The following is a 23491-nucleotide window of genomic DNA, read 5'->3' as shown; positions in this document are numbered from 1 at the left end:
GACTAAAATATATCTTAAGGTATTTCCTTTATTTGATGAAAATAAAATTTGAATCATTTGTTTAGTTCCAGAAATCATAGAATAGGAGATGACACCACTTGCTGAGCTTGTGTTTCTTTTGCGGTTATTACTCAGTGATTTGATAGGTATTGAGCAACTCTTATTAGTGTGAATGTTTAAAGGGTTTAATAAAATCTGAATAATATAGAGAAATAAACTTTTCAGCTATGACAATTATCAACATATTAGTAATAAAATTGAGCCATTAGGCAGGTCATATTAAACAGTTATGTAAGCTATTTACTTTCTTCAAAAAAAGTCAGTGATGAGTGTTAATCTCTTCTCTAAATTCAAGAAGAGTTGTTTCAGCATTAGTATATTCAACAGATACTAACTTAGTCTCTGCTTGGGCAAAGCAGAAACACAAGGTATGTATAACAGAGTTACTGCTCAGAAGGAGCTTACATTGTGGTAACGGGGACACAGGAAGTACATTTATAATTATATCTCAGGGTCAAGTAAGATTAAATGTCACTGAGAGATACAAACTAAGTATATGGAGTACACATTTTCAAAGGGAAGAAAAATAGTTTTTGAGGGGATCCCTATGAAAGATCACTTAAGGCTGAATGTGTTCAGGATAGGTTCTTGTGGACAAAGTTTTCAGAACGTCAGCCTCAAAGAATGGATACGATTTTGATAGGTGAAAGGAACTGGCATATCTTTTATGTAGGAGAAACAGCAAAATAGTTATAATTTGAGTTCTTATTAATTTTTGATTACCTATAACCAAAATAGTTATAATTTATTGAGTTTTACTATGGTAGCAGGCACTCTACCATGCCCTTTACATTTGTTATCTTAAAAGAACTTTGTAAGTTTGGTATTATTATCCTCATTTTTCAGGTTAAGAAACTGAGGCCCAGAGGAATTAGTTTACTTGTCCATAACCACATTGCTAATTGATAGAGCCAGGATTTTGACCCAGGTTTTCTGCCTCTAAAGCTCAAACTCTTTCATGATATTAGGCTGAATAATGTTAGACAAATATAAGACCCAAGACAGATGTGGACAGGTTGTAGAGGTCTTAATTTTCAAACTGATAGTTCTAACTTTATCTTGGTTCTCAGTGGGGAATTCTGTAGGTTTCTAAGTAGAGGCATGAATAGGGAAGTCAATCTGGTGGCAGTGCTCAGAGCAGACAGGAAATTCCTGTTATCATCTGGATGTTACAAGACTAGGACATTATCTAGGATGCCAGCAGTGAAAATGCAAAGGAGAGGTAGGATTCAAGAGATATTTTGAAGGAAGGTTTGGTAGAAACCTAGGAAATTAATTGGACCTAGGGACCAAGTAAAAAGGTAGAGGATCCAAGATGGCTTCTAAGGTTTTAAGCCTGTGGATTGAGAGAATGGTGATACCATTACTAAAACCAATAATTAAGAGAGGAAGTTGATTTTAGGAGAAGAAATCAAGTTAAAACATCTAAGGTGCTGTTGGCAAATCAGTAAGCTGTTGGAAGAGTTGAAGAAGCTGAAGTAAAAAAGAGAGGTCAAAGTAGGGGGTATAGATATGGGAGTTTTCCTGTCAATATTATATCAATAGTTGAAGCTATAGAGTCAGATAATTTTCAAGGAAAGGAGTTCGGCATAGAGTCGAGAGCCAAATCATGAGCCATGTTTGCTTTGTGGTTATAGAAGAAAGAAAAAAAAAGCAGAAATGTGACGGAGTAATTAGAGAGATGGGAGAGAATACAGTATACTATCACAAAAGCCAAAGATGAGAGTTTTGAGAAGAAATTGATCAGCAGTGCTGAAAGCTACAGCTGAGGACTGAGAAAAAGTGGAGGAAATCCTTTGGATCTTCTGATGGGAAAGTCATTATTGAACTTTGAGAATCTGACTTCAGCATAGTGTAGAAGTCTAAAGGTAGATTTTAGAAAGCTAATGAGAGAGTGGATGGTGATGAAATGATGAACTTTGTAGAGACTGCTGCACTGCTTCTTGAAGTGGATGTTACTGTGTGAAGTCTGAGGCCAGCCTGATTTTTCCTACTTGTAGGTGACTGTTTTTCCTCTGTATGCCCATGCAGTTCTTTTGTTATCTTTGAAGTTCATTTCATCAAACCTGTTAGGTTCTGTATCAGTTTTTTCTGGTACTCTTTTGATCTGAAGATTATTTTTACTTATTATAGAAAAGTCTGTCCTTATATTCTCAGGTATTTTTCTTTTGCATTTTTCTATATTATTCTTCAGGCATACTAGTATATGTTAAATGTCCTTTGTGATGATAGTATTTATTATCTTCTCTACAGTCATGTCCATGTGATTGCATTTTTCCACTTTGTTTTATGTGAATTCAGTTAAACTACATCCATATCCCTTAATTGATTTGTTCAGTTGTAGTCAGTTTTTATTGTTTCTGACCTGGCTTTCATCTATAATTGTTTCTTTTTTGCTCTTTCAATCTTTAAGCTCTCTGGCTCACATTTTATTACCTTGGTTGTTATTTTTAATGTCTTATAACTCTTCTTTGAGCTCTCATTTTGTAGAAAAATAGCATCTTGAAATTTTTTGAATCTATAGTGAACTATATGAACTTTTTCTCTGTTGCGTGGAGTGATTCCTCTTCTGGTAAACAGTTTTCATCTACTTTTAATTTATGTTTCTGTTCTCACACTTTCCCCTCCCCTCAATATGCATAGGTCCCTTGCTGGTTTCTTTCTGGTTATTACTCATTTTTAAAATAAAGACAACTCTATCTGGGTCACTATTTGCTTCAGAATTCTATAGGGAGAGGCAAAGGGAAGTAGTGGTACACAACATCAAATTTAAGTTGCTATCTTCAACACCGTCTTTCCATATTTATTTTGTCCTCTATCCAGAAACATATCTCCTCTCATTTTCATGTACGTGAAGACCTCTATATTGCTCTGAGAAGTGATATGATGATTTATGCTCTTGTCTTCTACCCCCTCTCACAACCAGAAATCTCCTGAAGTTAGGAGATTTGTTGCAGATCATGAAAATGTGTTCTTCCTCTTCAGCTCTACTTTCCTTACTCCTGGTTGTTTGAACTGGGTCTTTACAGGGTCATGAATTATATGTCCTGTGGCTTTCCCATTTCCTTAAACTTTACTATTGTTATTAAAGGATTGTTGGTATGAACTTTCTGGACTGATATACTTTTAGATATCTGTAGCCTGTCTAAGCTTTGACGTCTGAAAAGGTTTTTTGTTTGTTTTTTGTTTTTGGTCATCTCTCAGCATCTTTCCTTACTCCAAACTGTCTCAATATTTGGAAGAGAATTTTCATATTTTTGGTTTGTGGTTTTGGTCTTTTCCTTGTTTCATCAGAGATGTTTTCTTCTTTTGGTGTTTTTTGTTGTTTTCAGTGGTTTTGAGGGAAGGAGGGTTCTCATTCTGCTATCTTTTATATAAATTCTCTAGTGATCGATTTAAAATATAAATTAGATCATGTCATTTATCTTCTTAAACTCTTCAGTGACTGAAGAGTAAAGCAGTTAGAATAAACTAAAAACTCTTTATCATGACCCATGCAGTCGTATATCATCTGGCCCCTGCTTTCCTCTGCAACCTCATTTTGTTCCACTTTTGCTTAATCGCACCATTGGGTTTCTTTTATCTCCTTGATAAGACTGTAATTTTTCTTTGTTTTGTTTTATTTTACTCATGCCCTAATTCATTTTACTCCTGTTTTCTGGAATTTTATTTTCTCCTCTTTCGTTACTCCTCTTCCTTTTTTAGGTATAACTTAGCACTTCCTCAGAGAAGCCTTCTCTGATACCACAATATAAATTATGTACACTGTTGATCTCTCTCGGTTGCTTGTTCTTTTCTTCATATCACTAAATAAAATGTATATTATGTGTTTATTTATTAATGGGTGTTTTTTTAATCTCACTGCCACCTCCGGGAGGGTTTGATGTTTACTAATGTTTATTGAGTGAGTGAATGAATGAATGAGTGAATGAATTATAGAGGGAACTTTAGATGTAGGACTTCCAAGATTAATTGACCAGATATTACTATCTCTTAGAAGGACTGAATACATTTGCCTTAGTATATATATTACCCTAGTAATAATAGTATTATAACTAACATTAATTGAATACTGCCTGTGCCCCAGCCATACCTTTTAAAAAATTGCTCTATAGTTTATTGGTTAAGTACTGTATATCAGACATAGTTACAGGTATTTTATATAGTACAATATCTTTAATGCTTACAATAACACTGAAAAATAAATTTTTTGTCATCAGTATTATAAAGATGAGGAAACTAAGGCTTAGATAGAGTAATTGACTTGTCTAGGGTCATTCAGCAAGTAAATGATTGAAGCATGATTTGAATCTAGATTGGATGATTGCCATACCATTGCTCTTTTAATTGAATTATACTTTCTCTTAATAACCAATAAGCTGAAATTTAAAGTGCCTTTTTTAGTACTTTATTTATCAAAAGTAACTCATAAAAAAAGTCACATAAAATTACTTTCCTTCTCTGGTTTCTAGAAAATGCCTATTAATAACCTGTTCTCAAAGATATGGAAATGCAAAATTGTGAAGACAAGTTAAAATTGAGTTTTATTTATTGCTTATTAAACAATTCAAATATTTCAGTCACAACACAAAATATAGTCTTTTCTCCTTAGTATCTAACATTAACTGTAATATTAACTTCTTTTTCAGTGTGAATGTAGTAGTGTTTTCTTATGTCACAAAGTAGCGTGACAGGGCAATAAACCAAACTAGATATTTTGTTTTAATTTTGCATTTAGTTTTTATTTTTAGTTCTTATTTTGGGGGACTTCAAATCATCAGCTGGTAAGTTCTGATGATAACAGCAGAACCAGAAATAATTTGAAAAGAATTTTAATTTTTTTTGAAAATAAGTGAAAGTCAGTTTTTGATGGAAGCTAGTGATATAATAATGATGCAGAATATTTGAATGGCTCAGGAGGGAGAACAGAAATATTACTCTTCTGTGGTTGAATAGGAATATTCCTTTTCTCTTAATATTAGAGAATACATGAAAGGTTTTTATTAAGGAGTAGGAGAAGGAAAAAAATTAAAAGGAAAATGGACAGTTTGAACTATAAAGAGCATTAGAAAACTGCAAAATGACTGTAGCATTAATAAAGGAGAAAGTTTCAAAGATAAAAATGTTACATAAAAATGAGGATCAGTAGACCATGCTACTTGTTAATGGTAGGGCTAATATCTTAACCTTGATATGTCTCATTTCAAAACTTGTAGTACTTTTACTGCAATAATGAATGAATGTTTGTAAAATGGAATGTGCGTATGCTCTGTAGACATCAAGAATAATGCCATGGCAGCAGAGTGCACAGTAACAATGAAATTAATGGACAGATGAATGAATGAATATGTATTAACCGTATCCCAAATGAACACTTATTCTTCTACAGTTGATTGTTAAAGCAAAAAAAGATGACATAAGGCATAATATGAGGAAACAAAGTAGTAGTTTCCTATTTCTTATTTGATATATTTAATAAGTGACATTTAAAGAACTCAGAATACTTTAAAAATTGACCTGTTTTTGCTTTCATATTTTGTTTTTACAAACCATTTAACTCTTATTAGTGACCTCCTGGTATGCTGCATTTTGTGTAAGGCAGATTTATTACTGAATATACTAGAAGGATCTCATTGTAACAGTTTAACACATTACACAGATCCTTGGTATAAGCCTTTTAAAAGAACATAAAATGGTTAGTGCTTTAATTTTTCAAGGCAAGTCTTCTGTTGAAATGTATTTGAAAAAACCTGTAGTTGTTGGTCTCTAAACCCTAAATTGAATTCCTCCTTCAGTAGTAAAAGTAAATTTAGGTAAAAAACTACCCACGAAACTACTAGTTATGGTCCCTGTGAAAACCAGATACAGTGGCCGTAACCATAAGTCATAGACTTCCTGCTGCCATATCTAGCCAGATTAAAGAGGACGTCTTGAGTTTTAGCTCTCACCCCTGCTGATTAGGGTGAGGGGTTTCATGTTGTTTGAAAATCATCAGCTGGTAACTAGGGATGGAAAAGGACCCCTGGAGTGAGACTCTTAGCAAGACTTGTGAGAGAGGATGCATCTGTTATCATGCCTAATATCTCGGCATTTGTTTTCCAAGGGTCCTTCTGGCCCAGCAGGTATCCCAGGTCCATCAGGAAAGAGAGGTCCACGGGTAAGTAGATGACCTCCGTTTCTCACTTGCTGTTAGAACTGGTAGCTTTCCAGTATGTTTTTTCCTAGTATTGTACAGTATGTACTTCCCTTGGAAATCTGCCCTGGATTGGCAAAGGTAGGAAATTAGCCCTACCTTTGCCAATTCAAGAGAAGCCTGGGAATACGTGCCAGCTGTTTATTTGAGTATGAACACCCAGCCCCAAAGCATTCTCTGTGAGCATGCTCAAGAAAGATAATCAAATTTGTAGATTAGTGACTGTTTGAGTGCTATTTGTAACATTATTCTTAGTTATAAAGTGATCTCATCTACAGTTGATAGTCCAAGGTGGGGTTCATTTACTTTGGGAAATGAAAAAGAGTGGGCGGCCTTAAAATAGTACATTCCTGGATTATATAATGGAAAATATTGGAGCTATAAAGTAAAAAAGTAATTGTCCTGAGGAAAAAGCTGCCTTAAGGATAAGCAGTAGTTTCTCACATTACACAGGTCCAACAAAAGATTTATTGCTGTGTTAGAATTAGTTTCTTTCCAACCTCAAAAAAAAAAAAAAAAAGAATGGACTTCTACTAGCGGAAATTCTTCAAAGAGCTAGAAAAAGAATTGTGATTGTGTGTTATAAAGACAGATGCAAATGCCATAAATGATCCACTTTCTTTACTGATTTTTATTTATCATATAAACAATATAATGAAAAATCACCCTAAAATGTTACTTTAAATGGTCCTATTCACATCAAGATCTTGTCCATATGAGGCTGAAGATGATTGCTCACTCCGTTGTAGCTGTTTAACATTTCTTTCTTTATACTTGATGACCTACCACATTCCTCCCAGAGTGTCTTCTAAACTTGCTCCCTCTCTTCCAGCCAGCAGACCATTTCTGTCCTCCTACTTTTCTGTCAGGAAACCCTGGATCCTACTTCTCTGAGGGACTGAGTTCACCTTTGCACTAATTGCATTCCCTCTCCACCATTAAGGCTGTTCTCCCACAGCATGACCTTTTTCTCTCCTTAGATTCTATGTTATTTGGCAACAACCAGCAAGTGATCTTTTTTAAAAAATCCCAAACTTTCATTGATGCTAATTTTTCCTAAAGATATTGTCCTTGCTCACTCTTGCACTACTGAGCTTTGTGAAATAATCCTTTATACCCATTGCACCCACATCTACATCAAAAACTCATTTGTTAATCCTTATAAATTTTTCCATCTGCTTTATTGAAATTTGTTTTGGAAGACTACACGAATGAGATGTCATGAAATCTAATTTTTGCCCTTAGTTTTCATCTTGCTAGATATACCTTCAGTGTTTGCATTGCCAGCACCCCTCTCCTTTCTGAAACATAATGCTCTATTAGTTCAGAAGTGAAAAGACAGATAAATAGATAATTAATAACTATTTATGTGTCAAGATGGAGGTGTAGCTGAAGAGCGCAGGGGTGTGGTACTAAGCCCAAATGAGTATAGGAGGACCTTCTGGAGATGAATCTTAGTCTTCTACTTGCTGGTTGTGTGAACCTAAGGTTCCCCATTTATAAATGGGAGTAAATAACCACCTTGCAGGATTGTTATAAGGATTAGTAATTAAAAAGTAAAGCATTAACACAGTTACTTGCACAATAGTAGGTATTTAGTAAATAGAAGCAGTTATTGAATTCAAATTGACAAATATTCCTTTTTCTTTTTTGGCCTCCCTTGTGTGGCTTTTGGGATCTTTATTCCCTGACCAGAGATTGAACCCAGGCCACGGCAGTGAAAGCACCCAGTCCTAACCACTGAACCACCAGGGAACTCTCCAAATTGACAAATATTCATTGAGACGTTGCTATGCGCTAAGTACTACACTGGTAATATTCAAAACAGACTCTTGGGCTTCCCTGGTGGCGCAGTGGTTGAGAGTCCGTCTGCCGATGCAGGCGACACGGGTCCGTGCCCCAGTCTGCGATGATCCCACATGCCGCGGAGCGGCTGGGCCCGTGAGCCATGGCTGCTGAGCCTGCGAAAAACAGACTCTTTTCAAAGAATTTATAATTCTGAAACTAAACATATGTCATAAGGAAGTTAAAATAGCAATAAAATATTTAAATGGCAGAAATATCCCAAGGCAATATACAACTAATTGCAAATAAATTTTACATGCCCCAATTTCTGTGGAAATGAGTAAGAAAGAGAAATCCCTTCATGCTGGTGTAGCCAAGATTTAAAAATGAGGTGGTATCTCAGTTGATGCTTGAACGTGGTTTGGGCAGGTGTAGGGGGGCAAGGTTAAATGAGGTAAGTCTTTAAGGTATGCATGATAGCAGAAACAAAAACCCAAGTGCAGAAAGGGTTACCATATGTTGAGAGGAGAGTAACTAAACAACTGCACTTTGTTATTTTTAGGCTTCTTACTCTGCACAACTTTTAGAAGTAGCACTAAGCAATGTGGCTGGAGATAGGGGCGGTAAATAAAGGACGTAAACACCTCAAGGACAGTGTTTTGAAGCAAAAACAGAAACCACAGTTCTGCTCTATAATTAGTCTTCTCCAAGACTGAAATATCCAAGATCTCAGAAGAGATAAAGAACTTTGTAAAATAATATATCCATTTTAATGAATTACATAATATTTATTTGAATGTTATAATAACCACTGTCTTTTATTTGTATCTAGATCTGTGCTAAGAATGATCTTTCTTTTTTTTTTTTTTCTCACTATTTGCAGGGCATACCAGGGCCACATGGAAATCCTGGGTTACCTGGATTACCAGGTCCAAAGGTGAGTGATTATTAGTGAGTATCGTAAAGAAGATCTTTAACTTTTAAAAGCCAACCTTGGGATATTGAGGACCTCTGTCATTTCCAGAGCATGATTCTTCAGCAAGATGGTCTTAGCCCGACAGAGAGCCAGGCTCCTCTGAGAGCCCACCACACTTGGATTTATATATAGCCAGTGGTAAAGGCAAGCACAGCCCTGCTTTGGTATTCCAAAGTCTTTATTGTCAAAATATGATGGCAATATATGGAAACCTCTGAAATATACAGATTATGATTTGAGTAATTTACCTTAAATCAAGGCTATTTTAATGTATAGATAAGTACTGAGGAAATAAAATATGATTTATTTCCCTGTTCCACACTTTCCTAATATTTTTACCTGAAAAAGATCTGTGAGGATAATGCTTATAGGATACTCATATTTTTATGAGAACAACTAACCTGAAAGCCTGTATATATATATGAGCATACATTGTTGTGTAGTGGTAGCATGGTAGATAATAGTGTGATAGATAGTAGTATGAGTATAGTAAAAACGGATGGAAGAATATGTACCAGGCTGGTTACCTTGAGAGCAGGTATGGAATTGGAAAGATAGTTAAATTTATATATATGCGTTAAGCATTAGGGTTTTGGTTTCCAGTAACATCATGAATATTTTAGGGTCATTAATAACCACTCTGCTTATTAATTATCTCACTCAAAAGTAACCATATAGATGTTACCATATAGATATAGGTTAAGATAGGATAGAGCTTAAGAACACAGGTTTTGGAGTCTTAACTGATTGGGGTTCAGGTTTTAGCCCTCTTGATTTGTATGACTAGAAGAAAATTACTTGCTTAGCGGCTTTAAGCTTCACTTTCTTCTTCTCCAAAATAGGAAAAATCATAGTATGTCCTCAGAGGGCTGGAGTGAAGGCTAAATAAATTGTGAGTAAAGCCCTTAACAGTGTTAACATGTCATAAGTAGTATCATTATTATTAATACGTAATAATGATAACAGATATTTTAAATCTAAATTTCCCAAAGTTTCTCATCACTGTCAGCATTTTTTTGAGTTTAATAAAGTATCTCAGAGAGAAAAGAGACTTAACTAAAGTCTGGATGTGTAACAGTGAGAAAAAAGACAAATGCCTTCTAAAGAAATTAGAAGTTTGTTCTTAACTTTGTGATTCCCTCGCCTTCACGCTTTTGGGGGGACTTTCAGGATATTTAGTGAAAGGCTAATGTAGTTGTAAAGACCCAGCTCGTGTTTTTCCACAGAGCTGAAGTTCTAGGGGGCTTGCCGTCCTGCTAACACCCTGATCTCCACAACAAGAAGGAAGACAGAATGGGGGAGGGCTGGGTTTCCACATGGTTTGTGTCGTCCTCCCCTTCCCCTACCTTAGCCAGTAGCAAACAGATACTTGAAACAAACAAAAAAGATAGAGAATAGGGTGAGGAGAGATGAAGGTAGAGATAGTGGAAAGCCTTTGATTTAATTGACTTCTTAAAATGTGTGTACTTATTCAGGAGAAAATACTTGAGAAAATGATGAACTTTGTAACAAAAAACTTGCATTGTCCAGAGATTAAAAACAGGATATTTTTCAGTGTTGACTGGTATGAATATGTGTCTTTGGTAAAATGAACTAGGAGAGATGAAATCTTAATCTCAAGATTTCTCTTTAATATTATATTTAGTAGTGTGAGTAAAATTTTGACTATAAATGTTTACCAATAACATATTTTTATGAACCCATATATTAGGGATTTTAAAACCTCCACTTTTATTTGCAAGCAACTAACTGAACCTCTTGGGAACTTAGTTGTATAGACCTGAATATTAGTCTTTAATTCATATTTAATTTGATAATTTGATAACCACGTTCAAAATAGCCAAGACTGACCATGATTTGTTTTAACTGCACATATTTGTGGAGGACATTAGATTGTGACAGGTGTTAAAAATCACCACTGTGTCTTAAATGAATCAAGTAAAGCTTGTAGCATGTGGTTTGTGAAACCAATTTTCCTAGGTATTTAATATGCACTTTAAAGTAATCAGGATTAATAGAACATTCAAGGCTTATACTTTATAATCCTCTTATAGTATTTATTCAAGACAGTACAATAAAAATGCAAATTTTATTCTCTCAACAATAAATTTTGACATGTAATCACAGGATTTATTTTTCTTCAGAGAACAAAAATCCCTTTTAGATTAAGGGATTTTAGAGTATAAAGACACTTTCAGCATTTTTCTCTTTTCAGTTATTGTTTAGCAAGAATAACATAGAATTATTGGCCTCTAAGGAAATTTTATAAAGATTCGTCTTGTCGCTTGGACAAGAAATGATCTGTCCATTTCAAAAGGGGTTACCTGAACCTATGAAAAGACCAAATTAAGGCAATTGCAAGTTTAGAAAGGTTTAACTGAAATGTAAAATACAATGCATTATGGAACCTTTATACAGTCATATTTGGATTAATGTGCTTTATAAAAATTGTTAGAACTGATACCAGGGTTCTTGGCCTTCCCTAATCAATAGAAATTGCTAGTTCCTTATATGGGGTGAGGGTAGGGGTGTGTCCAAGGGTCGGGCCAGAGGGGTGGCTTAGGTGTTTTGCCCACCCCTTTGGTTGTGTTGAGTTTAGGGGGAATGAGCAGTACCTGGATTTTGCTCCCAGCTCTTCAAAAGTGGCAGTTGGGGGTTTTTTTTGGTCTTTTTGTATCTTTTATCCATAATTTGTCCCAACTGCACATGCACACAGTTATTTTTAGTCCCTGATAGTGTCTTTGTGTTTTGTTGCTTGAGGAGAGGTTTGTCCAGGTGCAGGCATTGCAGCATTGCAGCAAAGAGTCCCAGGTCCCAGCCTGTCTCAGAACCAAAAGATATACCTTATATAAGTTAATGGCATGAAGCATGTAAAACACCTGGTAGAATACTTGTGTGTAGTTGACACTTAAGAAAACATTATTGCCCTTTTCTGGAGGAGCTACTTATAAGGTAACTAGGCTATTTAGCAATGAAACTTTTACTGAAAGTATCTCATTTATTATTTGTTAAGTAAAAAAAAAAAGTCTTGTGGCTCTTATGAATGAAAATACCTTAATATAGTAAAGAAATATGTTCTATTTATAAGACTATTTAAAAGTTTATAAGAATAAAGCTTATTTTGCTAACATACTCTTGATTGATGCAAAAATTAATTTATTTTCTGTTATACTTTTACAATTAAGTTAGTATTTATCATAAAGGACAAAAAGTGTAAACTGATCTTTGGTAGTTCTCACCTCTGTTCGAGCAAAATGAGTTTTCACACATCTGTTCGTCTTCCTTAGTAGATTCTGAGTTACTTGAATGCAGTGGCCAGATCTTACTCATCCTTGCCTTTGTGTCCAGCCCAGTGCCCAGCATGTGTTGGGCACTCAGTAAATGTTAAACTGAAACAATAAGCAGACTTAACATTAGAAACAAGGCACTGGCATCATAAGGGAATGAGAACTAGCAGTTATTAAGCATATAATTATTTTATGTATGCCATCTCATTCAGTTCCACTTCAGTTAAGAGTACTGTTCAGAGCAGGCTTTATTACCTTCTACTTTCCACAGAAGAAAACATATTCAGAGAGGTAAGTACTTAACCAAGGTAACACAGTTGTAACTGGCATCAGAATTAGATCTGTTTTACTCTTTCCCTTACACCAATTTGTCTCTACTAACATAGTGAGGAGTTCATTTATGAAACAGCACCTTAAAGAGGAAGGGTTTGGGTAGGGTAATAACCTAATGTAATTAAAGACTTGCTGAATTCATTTAGTAATAGTAACAAAATATGTCCATTCCAAGGTTCCAGCTTATCCTTTGGATACTGATAATAACATATAAAGTCCATAAAGAGTGAAACTGAACTCTAGCCTCTCAGAACTGTGTTGTTAAATTGTTAAATAGTAGAAGAATAAAATGCCACACAAAAATTTAGTGGTTAATATAGCATTTTTTCAGCATTATTAAGACTAATTGATTTAAAACAAAGACTATTGAGTTCTTTAGCTGAAATCATTAGCTGAAATCAGTAGACTAAGGGTAGAAATATTGTCTTCATAAAAAAAAACAACAACACAAGAAAGTGAATTCTGTTTCTCTATTTGCTAGAAAGAATGACTCTTTTCTTGCCACCAAATGCCTTCTGGGTCCACAGTTCATCATATTTACTTATTTAATATTATCTTTACTCGCAGGGTACTGGACATTTTTTATTACTATTAGTTAACACATGATCAATTATGCAGTAGATCTTTGGACATGAGTCCAAATGCGGAATCTAGCTCTTTGGCCTACCCTAGCCTACACTTATAATTCTAGTCCAGGCAATCTATTTGCGTCCAGATAGTTCGTTTCCCAAAAATGCTTCTTAAAGGCAGCTTAAAACCTTCCCATGGACATTCATAGCTTATATTACTTTAGTCAGGTTCAATAGCTCCATCAAATTTAATCCAGTTAAATGAAAACATCTAACCTTAATAAGCTGCAATAACAGTGTCCCATTAGTAATATTAAATGAGATGTTATCAATAATGGTAAATATTGAATTTCCAAGGAATATATCTTTGTGCTGTTTTATTCCTGGTGTTGACCCTCTGCTACCATGTCTCCATCATTATTTCTCTAAACTGAAAGTCCCATTTTCCTTGTGTGTGAATTAAATAAATGTGTTGAGTATAGATGCTGACCCATTCTAAGAATTTTTTACTGAGTCAGATTGCTATGAAAAATTTTCAGTCCAACATTCTGAAAATGTAAAGTATGATAAAATGGTGAAGACTGAGGTGTTCCTATTAGTCTATGCAATGTAGGGACCTTTTTGTAAAGGGCCAGACAAATATATTAAAATTTTTTCCTTCTAGCTATCAAAATCTATTGGGTTCATGTTAGAAGGATTCAGGAGCCAATTTAAAAAGGCTTCCACTAGCCAAAGATTGGTATAATTTGAGCATCATTAAGGATAATAACTGTAGTGGATTGAATCATAACAAATATCTCTAAATCCATGAGTTATAATGTAGTTAAAAACAGACAAACCCTCATTGGTCACCTTTAGAGGATGCTGGGGAATTACATCTATGAGATTGTCAAATTCTCTGACACCAATTGAATATTCAACAATTCAATTCAGTTCTGACACTACCCCAATTTAGTGTCAGACTCCACAGATTTAAGGGCTCAGTCCCACAAGACTCCCCACACTTGAGATGCCAGCAACAGATGGGTTGCCCAGGCTACTCACACTTCTGCCTGGCTGACTTACATGTTCAGGGATTCCCATAATCTCTTCCTCTCTCCCAGGTTTGCTATTTTGCTAGAACAGCTCACAGAACTCAGGAAAACACTTTAATTAGGTTTACCAATTTATTATTAAAAAATACAACTCAAGTAGCTAAATGGTAGAGATGCATAGGGCAAAATGTGGAGGGTGGGAACCTGGAGCTTCCATGCACTCCCCAGGTGCGTCATCTTCCCAGCACATCAGTGTGTTCACCTACTGGAAGCTCTTGGAATGTCTTTGTTCAAGAGTTTTTTTGTTTGTTTGTTTTTACATCTTTATTGGAGTATAATTGCTTTACAATGGTATGTTAGATTCTGCTTTATAACAAAGTGAATCAGTTATACATATACATATGTTCCCATATCTCTTCCCTCTTGCATCTCCCTCCCTCCCACCCTCCCCATTCCAGCCCTCTAGGTGGTCACAAAGCACTGAGCTGATCTCCCTGTGCTATGCAGCTGCCTCCCACTAGCTATCTATTTTACATTTGGTAGTGTATACATGTCCATGCCACTCTCTCACCCCATCACAGCTCACCGCTCCCCCTCCCCATATCCTCAAGTCCATTCTCTAGTAGGTCTGTGTCTTTATTCCTGTCTTACCCCTAGGTTCTTCATGACCTTTTTTTTTTTTCTTAGATTCCATATATATGTGTTAGTATACGGTATTTGTCTTTCTCTTTCTCACTTACTTCACTCTGTATGACAGACTCTGGGTCCATCCACCTCACTACAAATAACTCAATTTCGTTTCTTCTTATGGCTGAGTAATATTCCATTGTATATATGTGCCACATCTTCTTTATCCATTCATCCGATGATGAACACTTAGGTTGTTTCCATCTCCGGGCTATTGTAAATAGAGCTGCAATGAACATTTTGGTACATGACTCTTTTTGAATTATGGTTTTCTCAGGGTATATGCCCAGTAGTGGGATTGCTGGGTCATATGGTAGTTCTATTTGTAGTTTTTTAAGGAACCTCCATACTGTTCTCCATAGTGGCTGTACCAATTCACATTCTCACCAGCAGTGCAAGAGTGTTCCCTTTTCTCCACACCCTCTCCAGCATTTATTGTTTCTAGATTTTTTGATGATGGCCATTCTGACTGGTGTGAGATGATATCTCATTGTAGTTTTGATTTGCATTTCTCTAATGATTAATGATGTTGAGCATTCTTTCATGTGTTTGTTGGCAATCTGTATATCTTCTTTGGAGAAATGTCCACCCCCTCCTCTCCCTGGAGGTGGGGGAGGGAATGGGGCTAAATTCCTATGCTCCAGTCACTTGTTAGCCTTTCCAGTGACTCATCCCCATCCTGAAGCTCTCTAGCTCCCTCTCTCCAGTCACCTCATTAGCATAAGCTCAGATGTTGTCGAAAAGCACTTGTTATGAGTAACAAAAGACACTCCTGTGACTCAGGAAATTCCAAGGGTTTTAGGAGCTCTGTGCTAGGAACCAGGGACAAAGACCAAATGTATATTTTTATTATACCACAGTGTCATTATTTTGAAAAATGGTAAATAGAAGAAAAATAAAGGGAAAGAATAAATTTTTTCTTAAGAAATTGCCTTGCTTTTCTTATAGAATTGAACCTTAGTGCAACCAAATAGTTGTCAAAGGGGAGTTTCTCTTTACAGAAAAAGCTAGCAAATGAAGAAAGAATACTAGAGTTAAAAATCACCATTTTTGCAATCCTGATGAAGAAGAGGTTGAAAACAATAGAAACAACTCAGGAAGACCAAAGGCCTTGAGGCAGGAGACTGCTTGGCAGTCTTTGAGGAATATCTGAATGAGATAAGTGGTAGGAGATAGATCAGAGACATAGCAGGAGCCAGATTATGTTGAATCTTGTAGGTAAGAATTTTGGTTTGGATTTTACTCTGTGTTAGATATTTATTGGAGAGTTCTAAGTAGAAAGATGATACCATGCAATTTATGTTGTAGGAGGATGGTTCCAGCTATCACAGAGAATAGATTGGGGTAGGGGAAGGGTAGAAATAGGGGCACCAGTTTGGAGACTACTTCACTGGTCTACCCAAGCTCATGCTATGGGTGAGGATGGCATGGACTAGAGTCTTAACAATGGAGATGGTGTAAAGTGGTCAAACTCTAGATGTATTTTGAGGTACAGTTAATATAATTGCTGATGAGTCACTTATATGGTGTGAGAGAGGAGTCAAAGGTAATCTAAGGCTTAAGCAGTTGAACAGCTGGTATTGTGGGAGCTGCCATCTACTGGAGTGAGGAGGAACATGATTTCAGGGTTTTACTTGTTTTGTTTTTGCGTGGGAGGAAATCAAGAGTTCATTTCCATTAATTTTTTTTTTTTTTTCCTTTTCCCCTGCTTTACGCAGGCCTCTTACTGCTGTGGCCTCTCCCGTTGCAGAGCACAGGCCCCGGACGTGCAGGCTCAGCGGCCATGGCTCACGGGCCTAGCTGCTCCACGGCATGTGGGATCCTCCCGGACCGGGGCACGAACCCGTGTCCCCTGCATCGGCAGGTGGACTCTCAACCACTATGCCACCAGGGAAGCCCTCCATTAATGTTTTTAAAAAGCCAACTTTTGGCTTTGTTAAGTTTTTCTATGGACCGTATAATATTTCATTGATTTTTAGCTCTATTCTAACATAAGCATTTAGAGCTATGAATTTCTCTCTAAGGACTGATTTAACTGCATCCCACAAAATTTGATGTGTTGTGTTTTCATTATCATTCAAGTTGAAATATATGCTTTCTTCATTACTCATGGGTTATTTAGAAGTATGTTTTTTTTTTTAATGTCCATCAATTAGAAGCTTTTCTAGTGATCTTATTGTTGCTGGTTTCTAATTTAGTTCCATTGTATTCAGAAAGCACACAGTGGAAGAGTTTAATCTTTTAAAATTTATTGAGGCATTTTATGGCCCAGCATGTGATTATCTTGATGAATAGTTCATGTGAACTTCAAAAGATTCTGTATAGTGTTCTATAAATGTCAGTTCGATTATGGTGGCTGATGATGGTGGTCAAATTTTCTCTGTCCTTACTAGGTTTTCTTTTGTCTAGTTGTTCTGTTAATTACTGAGAGAGGTGTGTTGAAATATCCAACTCTGATTTTGGATTTTATTTCTTTAGTGTTTAGGAAGTGTTTAGTTAGTGTTTGCTTCATGTATTTTGCAGCTCTTGTGTGATGCATGCATATTTAAGACTGTTATGTCTTCCTGATGGACAGACCTTTTTATCATTATCAAATATCTCTGTTTATCTGTAGTAATACTCCTCTTCTTGAAGTCTAGTTTGATAGTAATAGAGCCACACCAACTTTTTAATGCTTATTGTCTGCCTGGTATATATATTTCCTTTCCTTTACCTTTCTATATTTAAAGTGCATCTCTTATAGATACTGTATAGTTGGGTCTTTTTATATTTATCTTGGCTTGATAATCTCTGATTTTTAATTAGAATGTTAAGTTCATTTACATTTGTGTAATTTTGGTATGATTGGGTCTTGGCCTTCTGCATTGTCATTTCTTTTCCATTTATCCCAGGTGTTCTTTGTTCCTTTATTCCCTTTTTCTACCTTCTTTTGGGTTAATCAAGTATATTTTAGTATTTTATTTAATTTCTCTTGGCATTTCAACTGTGTCTCTGATTGATTTTTAGTGGTTGCTTTAGGGATTACAGTATACCTTATTAACTTATTGTAGTTTACTTAGAGTTATTATGGTAATATTTCATGTAAAATATAAGACTCTTGTAACATTACAATTACATTTATCTACTGTCCCTCCATCCTTTGTGTTCTGTTGTCATTTATTTTACATCTATGTCGTTATAAACCCAACAGTACAATGCAATAATTTCTGTATTAAGTAATCAGTCTTATAAGGAAATTAAAAGAAGAAACAAACAAGAGAGTCATTCATATTTCCTCATTTATTTTCATTTCCAAAGCTCTTAATTCCTTCCTATAGATCTGAGTTTCTATCTGGTGTCACTCCCCTTTAGCTAGCAGAAATTCCTTCAATAATTCTTTGAGTACAGTTCTACTGGTGATGGTTTCTCTTGGTTTTTGTTTAGCTGAAATTTATTTTGTCTACACTTTTTTGAAGGATAGTAAAAAAAAAATTTTGTAGAGTAAAAACATCTTGGTTGAGAATGTTTTTCTTCCAGCACTTTAAACATGTCTGATGTTCTCACATTTTGGCCTTTACTGTTTTTGATGAGGATTTAGCCAACATTTTTATTCCCCTCAATATAATGTGAAAACTTTCACCGGATGTCTTAATGTTTTTCTCTTTGTCTGGCTTTTAGCAGCTTTACTATGATGTCTGTAGGGGTGGTTTCCCTTAGATATTTCTTTGGGCTTCACTGAATGTCTTTTTACCCATAAAAAAATTTTTTTAAACAAATTTGGGACATTTTTGGCCATTATTTCTTCAAATAATCTTTCTGTCCCATTATTTCTCTCCTTTCCTTCTGGGACTCCATGTATGTTATACTATTAATATTGCCCCACAGGTCACTAGATCTCTGTTCATTTTTGCCATGTATTTTTTTTTCTCTTCTTCAGATTAGATAATTTCTATAGGTCTGCCTTTAATTTCATTAAACTTTACTTCTGCCTTCTCCAATATGATGTTAATCTCATCCAGTAAATTTTTATATTTAAGATACTGTTTTATCAGTTCTAGGTTTTTAGTCGACTCTTTTTATATAGTTTTCATCTGTCTGCTGATATTTGTCTATTCACTCATTATGATCATCTTTTCCTTTAAGCCCTTGAACATATTTATAATAGTTAATAAAATCTTCAACTGCTGGGCTTCCCTGGTGGCGCAGTGGTTGAGAGTCCTCCTGCCAATGCAGGGGACAAGGATTCGTGCCCCGGTCAGGGAAGATCCCACATGCCGCGGAGCGGCTGGGGCCATGAGCCATGGCTGCTGAGCCTGCGTGTCCGGAGCCTGTGCTCCACAATGGGAGAGGCCACAACAGTGAGAGGTCCGCGTACCACAAAAAAAAAAAAAAAAAATCTTCCAACTGCTAATTCTAACTTCTAGGTCCTCTTGTGGTCTGTTTGTATTGACTGCCTTTTTTCTTTACCTCAAGTCAGATTTTCCCTTTAGCATGTCTAGAAAAATTTGATTACATACTGCATGTTGTGGATGATATGTGGATCTTTAGATGCTGTTACCTTTCTTTTTAATCCTTTGGAGACTTGATTTTTGTTCTGTAGGTGCTTAAATAACTGCCTCATCACCTTAAACTTGTACAGGTTTGGAAACTTTTATTTTTTTATTGGAGTATAATTGCTTTACAATGTTGTGTTAGTTTCTCCTGTAGAACAAAGTGAATCAGCTATATGTATACATATATCCCCTCCCTCTTGAGCCTCCCTCCCACCCCTCTAGGTCATCAGAGAGCACTGAGCTGAGCTCCCTGTGCTATACAGCAGCTTCCCACCAGCTATCTGTTTTACACATGGTAGTGTATATAGGTCAATGCTACTCTCTCAATTCGTCCCACCCTCCCCTTCCTGCCCCCTGTGTCCACAAGTCCGTTCTCTATGTCTGCATCTCTTTTTCTTCACTGCAAATAGGTTCATCCATACCATTTTTCTATATTCCATATGTGTGCGTTAATATACAATATTTGTTTTTCTCTTTCTGACTTACTCCGCTCTGTATGACAGACTCTAGGTTCATCCACATCAAGGTTTGGAAACTTTTTTAAAGAGCAGATCTGTTTCAGTTTTGCTTATAGTATTAGTGCGAGTCCATTAGTCCAAGAACATAGTATTTGCTTCTAAAGTATAACTCTCCCTCAATTTCAATGGAAAGGTATTTATCAAACTATTTACCATGTTCTTCTAAAATGATGTGGTTCAAACTCCAAACTTTCTCCTTTAGTGACCAGCAGCTGAAATTTGTTAATTCTTTCAGCCTTTTAGTTGATTTCTGCTGAGTTCTTTAGAATCTAGCTCATGAAAACACATGTCAGGATCAGCCAAGAATTAAAGAAAGTCTATGTTCAAGCTTTGGGGGAAGCTGACTTTCTTTTTTTCTAGGATTTTCTCCCTCAGTTTGCGGTCCTTTTGGTACTCCTACACTCTGTCCTCTGATACCATTAGCCAAAAGGTTTATGTTTTTCTGCTTGAATTCCAGCCACTCTGTGCAGACTGGGAAGTGTCTTTAGGAGAAAGGCTGTATAAATGTGTATTAAACCAAGTGTGGTTTCTTCTTTCAAGAGTTGAATCCCCTCCAGCCCTGTTTTTTATTGTTCTCCTGTGCATTCAAATAGTTGTTTTACATATCTTGTCCTGACTTTACAATTGTAATCTTCAGGAGGATTAGTTGCATATATGCTACTCTGCCACTATCTGAACCAGAATTCCCAAGAGTTCCTTTTTGATCGTATTCAATTTGAGAGGACTATTTAACATCCAAGTGGAGATATAAAAAGGGTATATGAATCTGGAGTTTAGGGAAGATATCATAGCTAAAAATATACATTTCAGAGTCATCAATGTATATATGGAATTTAAAGCTATGGAACTGATGAGGTCACCTAGGGATGAATGTAGACAAAGAAGAGAAGTGTCAGAGGACTGAGTCTTGGGGCACTTCAGAGTTCAGTGTATTAGGAAGATGAAGAGGAACTAGCAAAGGAGACTGAGAAAGAATGACCGATGAGGTTAGGATAGTGGTAGGGACAAAAGCCTGAGTAGAGTAGGTCTAAGAGAGAATGGATGGAGAGGAAGTCTTTTAGTTAACATAGACAACTTTCTAGGAGTTTTTCTCTAAAAGGGGACAGTATAATGGAGCAGAGAAGGGAGATGTGGGCTCAAGGAAAGTTAGTTTTTAAGATTGGAGAAATTACAGTGTGTTTACTTGATGGCAGTTATCTTAGAAGTAAAAAGTAAAATAATGTAGGGAAGACAGTTCACCAATAGTGTCCTGGTGAGAGACAATGTGGGGGTTTGGTTATGAAGGCAGAGTGTTTTGGAACAGGTTAAGGTGAGGTGTAGTGGATTTGGTTATGAGAACTTGTGAAAGGTGAAAGCAGGATAACCAGCTGAGAGTAAAGAGAGGGAAGTTATGAAATAATCGTCTATGAAAATGGGAAAGTCAATCGACTGAGGCAATTACTGGACACACCAAAAGACAAAGCAAAACAAAATCAATGTAAGATGTCATGAATTTCAAGTGAGATTTGTCAGCATTAATTGTTTTCTCTTAATCACATTCAGCTGCTAGGGATAGGGTCAGAGTAGGTAGAGAGTTTATATTTAAGATTTTCCAGGTAAGCTTATAAGACAGAGGGAGAAACAGGCAATGGTGTCATTTATGTATGCAAGGAAGTGATTGGAATATAAGACAGTGGTATTTAGACTGGCTAGGGATGGGAAGTGAGACCACGTGGGGGATGAAAGAGGGAAAATATGATGGGATCACATATTAGCAGTTCCAGTGGGTCAAATAATTGTTAAAATTATAAAGGCTTAGAGTGAGCTAAAAAGATAAGAAGTATTAGTTAGAGAGTATAGTGCTTAAAATTGAGATTATGGACTTGTGCAGTTATTGCTAATATTAGAGCCAAGAATATTCAAGTGGTGCTACCTCAAGATTGTCATTTAGTGTTTCCTTTATGATACTCTACCAATTTAGCTCATTCATACTCTGAATTTTTAATTCCAAATTCTTTCCATTAAAATTTTGCTGCACTGTCAGTAATTCACTCAAGAGTTGTGTTCTCTGCTTTTCAAGATGGCCATAATTGTAAAATTTATTTTAATGATTGTATTTAGTACTGTTATTTTTAATACTAACTACTAACATCTATGTAATCTATAGGGGATTTGATCCTAAATCTTTCAAGCTAATCTAAGTAGGTATTATTATTATTCCCATTTTACAGAGGAGGAAATTCAGGTTCAGAGAGATTAAATGACTTGTTCAATCTTTTCACTCTAAATCCCAATGCTCTTTCCATTATATTGTGTGGACTCCAATCTGATAAATTTGTTTGAACATCTTAATGGGTCTAATACCTTAGGGAGTTTCCCTCCTTATACAGAGAGCCATCTGGAGATCCATAACAGTCTAAAAGAGCTACTCTGATAATGAGGATTTTAGACTATAGCAGATCAGTAAGATAGGTGGGACTTTTGGAATCCTTGAGTAATAAAATGTAGGCAACTTCCTTTTCTTCTCATTCATACTCAAAAGGATATATAGCTCCTTCAACAAAAGTCGTGTAGGAGTAAGTAAAAGTCAGTATTGAAGGTCAATTATGATTAATTTATAAACATTTTTAATTCCAAGGAGTTTTTGAAAAGCCAATCAAGTGTGGCTAAAAGTGTGTCAGGAATCATAGAATAAATAAATAAATAAATAACAAATAAGTAAATATGATTTCCCTCATAAAAAGGAGGGAAAATGACAGAAATTTTGGAGTATTTTTCTTAAATGCAGAAAAGTATGCCCTACTTCCTTGACATTTCAGGCAAACTTGGCATGTTCAATAATCTCTTCCTCATGCATTTTATACTAGGATCAGTATACAACTGGCCAGGTTAAAAGCATTTTCTTCATACTGACTTAAATTTCTGGTTCTAGAATATGAGGTAATCAATTAACTCAAGCATATTTGTGTGGCAATAAAAGAGATTTGACATATATCTCTTTACATATGTTGCCAAGATGTATAAAGCTTCTGAATAAGAAAAAGGTCTGTCTTTACATCTGATTTTTATTGCTTAATTGATTACTTTCTCCCACTCTTTCAATTTTTTTAAAGTGGAAGATGAAATGTCAGATGATGATGTCAAGAAAGCTGAAAGATAATTATATTAAGGAAGTTGGTATATAATAGAAAATTCAGATAGGACCGAAAAATAGAAGAGTTTTTAGTGTGAGAATTCTAAGTAAAAACATTGGCCATAAAAAAGTTTTATTATATTCAAATTTCTCAAGGGTTATCATTTAAGTTCCTTTTAAATTTGTTGTAAATATTGCCTCAAATTAATTAGTTAGGCTTTATAATAGATTAAAATATATAAAAATCAATAAGATCTTAATTTAACAGATGTTGTGATATGAGAAAGAAAATTGACCTGATTTACCAGTACTTTTCTAGGCAGTCTTAACCAATTCAGTTAACTTTTCTGGACCTTATTGCTTCTTTCTCTATAAAGAGATTCGCTCTATAAAGGGATAAGCTCT

At 35.6% G+C, this 23491-nt stretch overlaps 1 protein-coding gene across 4 annotated transcripts in view; it reads left to right on the top strand.

The window, feature by feature from the left end:
* COL24A1 (collagen type XXIV alpha 1 chain) overlaps positions 1 to 23491 on the top strand; it is a 431777-nt gene that overhangs the window by 66628 nt on the left and 341658 nt on the right. For all 4 annotated transcript variants that reach the window (XM_067726773.1, XM_067726774.1, XM_067726775.1 and 1 more), the window contains exons 5-6: positions 6164 to 6217; positions 8922 to 8975. In XM_067726773.1, the coding sequence (XP_067582874.1) occupies positions 6164 to 6217; positions 8922 to 8975 (108 nt within the window). The remainder of the gene's footprint in view (positions 1 to 6163; positions 6218 to 8921; positions 8976 to 23491) is intronic.

This window comes from Pseudorca crassidens, chromosome 2 (genome assembly GCF_039906515.1).
Source record: "Pseudorca crassidens isolate mPseCra1 chromosome 2, mPseCra1.hap1, whole genome shotgun sequence".
Classification (NCBI taxonomy): Eukaryota; Metazoa; Chordata; class Mammalia; order Artiodactyla; family Delphinidae; genus Pseudorca; species Pseudorca crassidens.
Note: the sequence above shows the minus strand (reverse complement) of the source record. Positions and strands in the feature narration are given on the sequence as shown.